The sequence below is a fragment of the Neophocaena asiaeorientalis genome, unplaced genomic scaffold (assembly GCF_003031525.2).
Source record: "Neophocaena asiaeorientalis asiaeorientalis breed wild unplaced genomic scaffold, Neophocaena_asiaeorientalis_V1.1 scaffold850, whole genome shotgun sequence".
Classification (NCBI taxonomy): Eukaryota; Metazoa; Chordata; class Mammalia; order Artiodactyla; family Phocoenidae; genus Neophocaena; species Neophocaena asiaeorientalis.
This window is the reverse complement of record NW_020173675.1, coordinates 227688-238487: the sequence shown is the minus strand read 5'-3', so window position 1 is coordinate 238487 and position 10800 is coordinate 227688. Positions and strand designations below refer to the sequence as shown.

At 34.0% G+C, this 10800-nt stretch overlaps 1 protein-coding gene across 2 annotated transcripts in view; it reads right to left on the bottom strand.

Moving 5' to 3' along the window:
• Positions 1-10800, bottom strand: part of TBC1D8B (TBC1 domain family member 8B) — a 72960-nt gene that overhangs the window by 43743 nt on the left and 18417 nt on the right. For both annotated transcript variants that reach the window (XM_024749584.1, XM_024749585.1), the window contains exons 5-7: positions 10023-10263; positions 6932-7139; positions 6106-6273 (exon numbers count right to left, since the gene is read on the bottom strand). In XM_024749584.1, the coding sequence (XP_024605352.1) occupies positions 6106-6273; positions 6932-7139; positions 10023-10263 (617 nt within the window). The remainder of the gene's footprint in view (positions 1-6105; positions 6274-6931; positions 7140-10022; positions 10264-10800) is intronic.

Here is a 10800-nt window from a genome sequence, read left to right as displayed (position 1 = left end):
TATTTAGCCATAAAAAGGAAGTTCTGCAAGGTGCAACAACATGGATGGACACTGAGGGCACTACACTAAGTGAAATAAGTCAGACAGAGAAAGACAAATACTGTATGATCTCACTTATATGTGGAATATAAAATAGCCAGCTTTATAGAAGCAGAGTAGAACGGTGGTTTCCAGGGGCTAGGAGTAGGGGAAATGAGATGTTGGTCAATGTGTACAAACTTCCAGTTTATATGAAAAATAAATTCTAGGAATCTAATGTACAGCATGGTGACTACAGTTAACAATATTGTATATTTGAAAGTTGCTATGAGAGTAGAATTTAAATGTTTTCACTACAACAACAAAATTGTAATTACATGAGGTGGGGGATATGTTAACTAACCTTACTGTGGTAATCATTTTAATATATGTGTATCAAATCATCACATCGTACATCTTAAACTTACACAATGTTATATGTCAATTATCTCAATAAATCTGGGGGGAAAAAAAGAACCCAGCAGTTCCTTACACACATAGTTGAAGTTTAACAAATACTTGTTGAATTTTTAAAAATTCAAAAAAAAATAAATGAGGTATCAAACCACAAAAAATATGGAGGAACCTTAAATGCATATTGCTAAGGAGTCAGTCTGAAAAGGATACATATGGTATGATTCCAACTATATAACATTTTGGAAAAGGCAAGAGTATAGAAACAGTAAAATGATCAGTGGTTACCAAGCGTTGGGGAGAGGGATAAACAGGTAGAGCACAAGGGATATTTAGGGCAGGGAAATTATTCTGTATGATACTATAATGGTAGATATATTATGTATTTGGCAAAAGCCATAGAATTGTACACCACCAAGAGTGGATCCTAATGTAAACTATGCACTTTAGTTAATAATGTATCAATACTGGTTCATCAGTTATAACAAATGTACCATACCAATGCAAGATGTTAATAATAGGGAAAACTGGGCATAGTAGAGGGCGGGCGGGTGTATATAGGAACTCTGTACTTTCTGTTCAATTTTTCTGTAAACCTAAAACTGCTCTATTAATTAAAATGATTTAAAACAGGAAAGTATGACAACTATGTCCCATCAAATAGAGAATATCAACAAAGAGAAATTATTAAAACAAAGAATCAATCAACAATGTATGAAGGATTTCAATTTCTTCACATCCTCCTCAACATTTGTTATTGTCTGTCTTTATTATTAGAGCCACCCTAGTGGGTGTGAAAGGGTCTCTAATTGTGGCTTTGATTTGCAGTTCCCTAATGACTATTTACGTTGAAGATCTTTATGTGCTTACTGGCCATTTCTTTATCTTCTTTAGAGAACTGTATATTCAAATCCTTTGACCGTTAAAAAAAATTAGGTAACTTTGCCTTTTATTTTTGAGTTGTAAGAGTTTTTTATATATTCTGGATAGATGTCCCTTATCAGATATATAATTTGCAAATATTTTCTCTCATTCTGTGTATTGTCTCTTCACTTTCTTAATGGTATCATTTGTACAACAAACGTTTTTAATTTTGATGCAGCCAATTTGCATATTTTTTCTTTTGTCATGTTTTTATGTCACAGCTAAGAAAAAAATTGCCTAATTCAAAGTCATGAAGATTTACTCTTATGTTTTCTCTAAGAGTTTTATAGTTTTAGCTCTTACATTTAGGTCTTTGATCCATTTAGAGTTAATTTTTGTGTATGGTGTAAAAAAAGTTTCAACCTTGTTTTTTTGTATATGTATGTGGATATCCATTGTGCCCACACCATTTGTTGAATAGACTATATTTCCCTCTTTGCATTTATTTGGCACTCTGTTGAAAAATCAATTGACCAGGGACTTCCTCGGTAGTGCAGTGGTTAAGAATCTGCCTGCCAATGCAGGGGACACAGGTTCAATCCCTAGTATCGGAAGATCCCACATGCCGCAGAGCAACTAAGCCCGTGCGCCACAACTACTGAGCCTGCGCTCTGGAGCCTGCGAGCCACAACTACTGAGCCCATGTGCCACAACTACTGAAGCCCACGCACCTAGAGCCCGTGCTCTGCAACAAGAGAAGCCACTGCAATGAGAAGCCCGCACACCACAACGAAGAGTAGCCCCCACTCGCCACAACTAGAGAAAGCCCACACGCAGCAACGAAAACCCAACACAGCCAAAAATAAAATTAATTAATTTTAAAAAATCAACTGACCATAAATGTAAGACTTTATTTCAAGACTCTCAATTCTATTACACTGATCTATATGTCTAACCTTACACCAGGATAATGCTGTCTTGTTTACTACAGCTGTGTAGTAAGTTTTGAAATTGAGAATTGTGAGTCCTCCAACTTTGTTCTTCCTCTTGAATACTGTGTTAGCTATTCTGGGTCCCTTGCATTTCCACATTAATTTTATGATCTCCAAAGCTTTACTCTGAACACATATCAGTTACCCAGCTTCTGTGGATTGTGACTATACCAGAAGTCTGAAGTTACCACTAGAGGTACTAAAAAAAGGCTCACTTAACATCATCCCTTTAAATTTAGTAGCTTAAGAAAGATGAAAAGAATGTCCATGCCTAAGGTGGAGGAAAAGTAGAAGTTTAGGGTAAAGCAGTCCAGTAGTATTTCACCTTGAAACCCAAGAAGCCAACAAGACCTAGAAGGGTTGGAAGTTAAGAGGATTCAGGGAAAGTTTAAAAGGAGGATTCAAATCAATGTCTGAATATAAGGGTAGGACAGAAGAATCTTACAAAGGAAAAAACTATTAGTGAGTATACGTCCTATATTACAACACTTTTCTTTTTTAAAAAGCTTGTTTTGACAAGTCTACTTTACTATTAATGTTACATTTTGCTGTTCTAATGAGGGATTATGTTTTTGCAAAACCGATTTAAAGATTCATGGCTGGAGTCTGGGTCTCAAGCAAAGTACATTCCCTTAATTTAGGCCATATTACTGAGGAACCAGTTTATCTATTAGTAGTATATCTAAACTACAGGAAAAGTAGCCAAGAAGGAAAAGAAAAATTAACCCTTAAGTTATGAAACCCCAAACATCAATATATAAAAGGGATGACAAGTGTGCTGCTTCTATCCATGATTACCTTTTAAGTATTCACAAAAATCACATCAACATATTCACCTTCAAAGATGCTGGTTTAAATCAATTTAATATTTGAATTGTTTGAAGAGCATAATAAAGTATTCAGGAAACTAAGCTTAAATTACTTAACTTTTTTTTTTGGCTCTGGCTCTTTTGAATGGGAGGATTTTGCCCCACGGCCATACCAATTTTATATATCCATTTATTCGGGTGCTCACACTTGTGACAGTTATAAATTTGGCACTCATCAGACATTTGGTGCCTGAGCAAAATCCAATCACATGAGGAAGCAACACAGGTTGTTGACTTTATAACAGGTATTCTTAGACTTGGTTTGGTTTTTGGTATCTGCTATTGACTTTAGAAATAGCATATGGCTTCTAAAGGTGAAGAAAAGGCAGGGTAAAGATTAATATTTCTTTATGTGTAACTTTTCTACAAACTATTAGATTTAAATTAGAATATCTCAAGAACTCAGCATAATAATGATGGTTGGGGGCCAGAGTTGACCTGTAAAATAAAAAATTACACCAAAAATACAAGGAAATACTTCTCTTAGATATCAGAAGCTTATCTTAAAATAGGCTCCTGTTCATAGCACGTAATTTTAAATTAGCGCTAATTTTATTTTTAATAAAATTTCTGAGTTCCTAACGTTGAAATAAATCTACTCCACACAGCCTAATTTATATTATAGTTACAGAAAACATATTACTTTATTCTTATTAAGGCAAACAAACACCAGTTTTGTGGGTTAAACTCTTATTCTTATCTGCATTATTGTGTAGGATAAGGAAGCCATTACTTCTAATTTTAAAAACTTAGAAAGATAGGGCTGGTTATGAGAACTAATGAAACAAGTATGTTTATATATGCTTTGATAATCTGTAGAAGATATTTGCCCTTCTAAACACTTCAATGCATACATAGCTCAACTTCTACGTCTTCTTGACATTGTATAGTTCCTATGATCCACTTATAATGTAGTCTCAAAGCATCAAGTAAAGGATCTTTAGCAGTATTTTCCCTCTTAGGCCACTTTGCTTAAAATTAAGCTAAAAGGGCCCACTTTTATTTCATTTTGTATAGTTTTGAAAAATTACCATATCTGGTAATATTTCTTGAGTATATGTGTTAATAAAAAAATAAAAAATTAATGTGTTTTCTAAGCATTTGATTAGAATTTTTCAAAACCCATGTATGCACCCAGATTTTAACATAACTTAACAAAATGTGGAGAATTTTAATTGACATATTTAAAAATTTAGACAGAACTGGTATGTACGTACAATCCCAATTGTTTCTGGGAGCATTTGTTCTTTGTATCACATTTTGATGTACTCACAGGAAAAATTTCCTAGTCCTTCCTGTATTCATATTTAGATTTGTTGATTTAAATTTCTTTGAGATTTAGAATAAAAAGTCTTGTTGTTTGTGTAAATTTTACCAGATTGGTAAAATTACAGAATATAATTTTTTTCTTTTTGTTTTAGTATGCTAGGTATAGCTATAAAATAATGTAACTACAATTTCTGTCATTTAGAAATCAAATGGAACCAGCTCCTGTTTAACAAGCTCTCTCTTTACTATTTTAAAAAATGTACTATAAATAAAGCTAGACATATACAGATAATACTAAAACAAGTTAATATTCTCCCTCATTGCTAAGATAAAAGTCTTCAGGGAAAATAGAATGTTACGACAATTTAAAAAAAACACATTTCCAAGGACCCAGTATACCAACTGGTATTTTGTACATATCTTTATTAAAACCTTTAAAAATGGTTAAGAGAAACTAGAAAGCTTAGAACTTTGACATACATCTGAAAAGATGGTAAACATTTTGAAACAAAATCCTTTCTTAACTGCTGAGCATATCCAACTATTAGAGGGGCCTGAGAGTTTTCAGGGGAAAAAATTCCAGTTATTCAGGTTTAAGAGACACAGATAAATTACAGAAGGAAAGATAAGCAGAGCATTACACCCAACATACAGACTGAATCTGAAATGGACTAGGACAGAAAAACAAAAGTGAGATAAGCAAGAATATGGGAGCAAGACTGATCAGATTTTACTTATGTCCTCACATCAAACTATGGTATATCCTGGGTATATATTTGAAGAGAGTGAAAGATTAGTAAATTGGGGCAAGAAAACTCTTAATGGCCAACATGAAAGTTCTGTGTCTGGAACTGAGATACACATATTTTTTAAAATTATGTTTTCATTGTGCTTTTCTATTATCAAAGGAAGAGTTAGTCTTGTCAATCCTGCATTCTAATTGACTTAGCATAACATTTTCAGTCTCTGCTCTGGAGAAAGAAGTAAAAGCCTCTATAATCCAATCCAAGTAAAATAATATAGCCAATAAAGCCAATGTTGATTTTTTTCTTAGTTACAATGTTCTGTTTTATCAATCTATTAAAACATGAGATTCCTTGGCATTGAAAAAGAAAATTAATGTGAACTGAAACTATCTACATTTCCATAAAAGACAAACATCAAAATCAGGCTTTTAATCACCCTCTCTGCCAAGAATATTTGTCTTCTCTAATATTTTACTAGTAAATAGATATGTCACTATTTTGCTTCGGCCTAGATTATGCAAATAAGGCTGACCTACTTGATGTTAAATAAAAAGATGGATTGTCTCTCTACAGCAATAAGAGGAAAGTCCTTCTTCAATGCCTTATTGAATTCTCAAATATAGTTTGAGTTGTTAAAAGCCATGTTATGTGAAAGTACAAGGAGTGAATATATGATAAATAGCAAATATAGTCAAGAAAGATCAAATGATAATAATTTTTTAAAAAGTCTGAGTTCCTAAAAAAAGATAAAGTCCTTAATTCTCACTTTTACTTTATGATGTGCCTTAGAGAATATAAGTTCTTTGGTATTCATCTTTCAAAAAAACTCAACCTAAGTATAAATAGGAAAGGTACTACGAATTCCTTTTGAAAGTATGGACCACACAAAACACAAACCTTTTTATCAAAATGACTTGATTGCTAGATACTTACCTCTGTGCTAATATCGTGATACTGAGTTGAAGCTGCCCCGCACTTGAGCCAGAGTTTTGCCACCAATTGCTCAAATTCTTTAACTTCACTGAAGCGAAAAGCTGTTTTTCCTTTGATGCTAATGATGACAGATTTGCTGGAATCATTTGTCTTATCTATAGCTAAGACCTGGGGGATGAAAACATAAATGAATCGCATTTTCCCTTGTTACTGACAAGGTCAGGCAAAATGTGTTTAGCTTATTTTTTTGTGGCTACAAGTTTTGGTCTGTGGTAGGACTTAGTAAGAAATAGACTTTGGGTACTAGTTGTACCACTAATACAAGCAACCTTAGTGCAAGATATTTCACTTCTAAAGGAAAAGTTTAACTAACATGTAACCTTTAAAAATGACAATACAAATGTAAAAATTCAGGGCCGCAATATGAACAATTGATTTCTGACTTACACAAAAGCTATCAATTCTATTCTTTCTGACCATGCGTATCAAATATGATAGTATAAATTTTGGTATCCATGTCATAAACATCTGAGTGATCATGCTCCGTGTTGAGTCATCCCAAACCCTTATCTTGTTTATTAATTTTTAATTTTTTTCTCTTTTCATTTTCAATAAGAGCTGTAACGCTCTTATCCTAGTACTCTTATCCTCAGGAATGGTACTCTTACCCTGAAGAATATAACTGCACTCAAAAATTATTATTTAAAATTACTAAAAGGATGTTGCATATTGAGTTTTTAATAATTTACAGAATTAAAGGGTATTTTACTCTGTGAATGGTAACATTTTTGAACTAAAAACTGATATGTAACTAAATTTATTTTACCTCTCGTAATGGAATGATTACACTACATAGATTGCCATCCTGGCTAGCAAAGCAGATATAGTTTTCTGAGATGCACATTTTTCCATGAGTGTTGAAGTGGCTGAATGGTACCCATAAGAAACATTCATGTACTTCTTTCAAAGTCTCTTCTTTGGGCAGCCTAAAAAAAGCATTAAACTGCTCACTGTGGGCTCGATTTTCCAGACCTCTATAGGAAAGAAAAAAAGGGGGGGCTCAAATGATGACTTCTAAAGGATACACATGTCCATATTGATTAATCTAAATGCACTGTAAAGCAGAATGATTAAGCATTACATGCTATGTTCTTCAACAAATTATGAAATGGAAGAAACACTGATTCCTAACCAATTTATTTTGTTTGTTCTCTTTTCCAATTTTGTATTATAGATTACAATGCACAACAGTTAGAGCTGATGTAGGTCTTCAAACCATCTATTAAAGGGTGATTTTCTGGAAGATTACTATATTATTATATATTCATAACATGTGAGTATGGCTAAAATCAATCTTGGCAGACAATAATTTTTACATCTGGTTATCAGAAAATCAAAAGAGTTACCCAGTTCAAACAAAATAAAATAATGAAAATTTATGGCATCAAAATTTAGATGGGAAGACTAGTACATAAAAATAATATTAAAGGGGCTTCCCTGGTGGCGCAGTGGTTGAGAGTCTGCCTGCCGATGCAGGGGACGCGGGTTCGTGCCCTGGTCTGGGAGGATCCCACATGCAGCAGAGCAGCTGGGCCCGTGAGCCATGGCCGCTGAGCCTGCGCGTCCGGAGCCTGTGCTCCGCAACAGGAGAGGCCACAACAGTGAGAGGCCCGCGTACCGCAAAAAAATAAATAAACAAATAAAATAAATAAATAAAATTAAGTGAAGCAAAAATGTAAATGAATATTTAAAAAATTCAAAAGTAGAGGCAAGATAAAACAACACTTCTTGCACAGTATTGGGCACAGAATGGGTGTCAATAAATACAGATGATTTGTTAACTGATACATAAGTATATAATAAAAAACAATTGCTTAAAATAGTACAATTTTTCTAGAGGCAATAAACACTTGTGCTAAGCAGCAATGCCATCTGCGGTAGTGAGTAAATTATGCAAGTTCTAACTCAAAGCCAACAAAGTTAAAAACTAAATTTATCCTTCCAGCATATACAATTTGAATATGTGGCAGTTCACCATGTCTTTCAAAAATAATTCTGATAAATATGAACAGAGAACCACATTAATTTTTACTTCACTTAAATTGCAATTTGGTGGGCTATTTCACTGTTACTTAAAAGGATAAGGACTTTTTACATGAATGAAAAGATGTCCATGATACATTATTTTAAGGGGGAGAAAAAGCAGATTGTAGAATAATATGTGATGTTTAGGTCCCCTCCATGCTTTTGGCAAATAGTTTTAATTCATGCATTAAAAGGCCTGGAAGGATATACACTGAATTTAGCTATTGTAATACATATTTGTAAAAACAATAAGCCAAAGCAATAAAGATACTCCAGCTTATAAAAAAGTCATTTGGAGACTAAGTCTAAATAAGCTATTGTTCTTTTTAACTTACTAGAAAAAAGGATTTAGATATATACAATTTTCAATAGGCTCTTTTAAAACTGCACACAGACAAAAATGAATTTCCTATACCTCATTTAAATACAGACTTGGTAATGAATAACTCATTGATAGCTGGCCTTTTAGAATATTTTAAGGGAAATAAAATGGCTAAAAATGTTTGTTTATGGTGGCCAATCAAAACAACCTACAGGGCTTCCCTGGTGGCGCAGTGGTTGAGAGTCCGCCTGCCGATGCAGGGGACACGGGTTTGTGACCCGGTCCGGGAGGATCCCACATGCCGTGGAGCGGCTGGGCCCGTGAGCCATGGCCACTGGGCCTGCGTGTCCGGAGCCTGTGCTCCGCAACGGGAGAGGCCACAGCGTTGAGAGGCCCGCGTACCGCAAAAAAAACCTACAAAAACAAATGCCTCACTATTAACATAACATAAACTGTATTTTTAATCCTTATAGAGTTCTATGTATAATTCATGCACATAAAAAAAAAAAAAAAAAAAAAAAAAAAAAAAAAATGCACCTCACTGATCCATTTCCAGAAAAGCAGAAAGGCTCACAAAGGAACCCTTATGTATATAGCTTTTAGGAATGGTTTAAGAATAGGCAAGAGGAACAACTGTACCCAAGTTAGGGCTATGTAGCAATCACACAACCATCCAGGTCACTTGTTCTGGTCTATCCATAGGACTGCAGCTTAGGTTTGTCTCATTTACACTTTCCCGTGCAGTCTATACCCTCATCCTCCTTGCCAGAAGTGGTTCTCACTAGCTATTTCTGGATCCTCTCCGCCCTCCCTCCCCTTTGGCATGCTCAGCTCACTTCAGTCAACTGTTCTGAGTGTTGAGCAGGATGAAATGGCTCTGGTCAGTTTCAGCAAACCAAATATAGTGGCAAACAGCTACCAGACAGATACTTCTGATGCAGGCATTAATAATGATTAACATTTATCTAGTGCTTTATATTTTACAAAGTGCTTTCAAACGTTATATTGCTCATTCCTCACAAGTGCTCTCTGAGGTACAAATGACTGCTGAGAAAACTGAGGTCCTGAGAGATTATGACTTGTCCCAGGGTTTCTCTACTCTCATTCTGAAGCGCATGTTCCATTGACTCTACTAACTTACACTTTTAATAAAAAATGAAGCTGCTGGCGGCGGGGGGGATGGTGGGAGAGGAAAATATTGGAAGTTTGGGATTAGCAGATGTCAACTATTATATATAGGATGGATAAACAAGGTCCTACTGTATAGCACAGGGAACTATTTTCAATATCCTGTGATAAACCATAATGGAATGGAGAGGATACTATTTGTGAAATGCACATGAATAAACTAAAAAAGCCCACACATCTATGATTACTCCAAAGAAAAACTATCATATAACATAGAACAATTAAATTTTTTAAAGAACAGTTAACTTTTAATGCTATTCAATGCTACCATTCTTTGGTCAAACAATACTTAAAAAGTAAATATTAATTAAGCTTTGAATACCTTTTAGTAATTTGTAGAGGATCATCAAGGATTGGGTCATTATCAAATGTTTCCTTATCAAAAATTCTTTTTATAGCATAGTTTGCCAGCTGTTCCATAAGAAGGTATGTTTTGTTAATATGCAAAAACATTGAAAAGTAGTGATTCTCTCCTTGGGAACACACATGAATACTCTCTGTCAGTATGACATTTGAAGTCTTTTCAAGTTTTGAGACCGCATCCCAGGAGATAATGAGTTTTACTGCAAATAAGAATTATAAACAGATATGATTAAATTTCTCAATGTTGATTCATATTATCAATCGGGTCTTTCAAAACAATAGTTAACCACTTGAAAAATGCTATGAACAACTAAAATATTTTAGAGTTCAAGATATTAGTTAAAATTTTGAAGCATAACAATGAACATACAATAATTGGTGATCCTAGGAACAGATATAATTTTAAATAATTTTTAATTTTTTCTGATTTGATATTTAAACCTGATATTAAATTTGACATTTCAATTTACACAATTATATAACCATTGGTGTAAAAGCTATACATGTGCTATGAACAGTACTGTTTGATTCTTCTTTGTAGCTGTGAGCCATTAGGTACTATGATTACTATATGTATATTGTATGTTTAAAACAAGTATTAAAACATAGATTAAAGAAAGTAGGTAGTTTAGAACAAGTGAAAGAAAGGAGTCACATGCTAGATCACCATCATCATTTAATATTCATTTGTCTCCCACAATATGCAAGGCATTCTATACACAATTCTAATGGTTCTT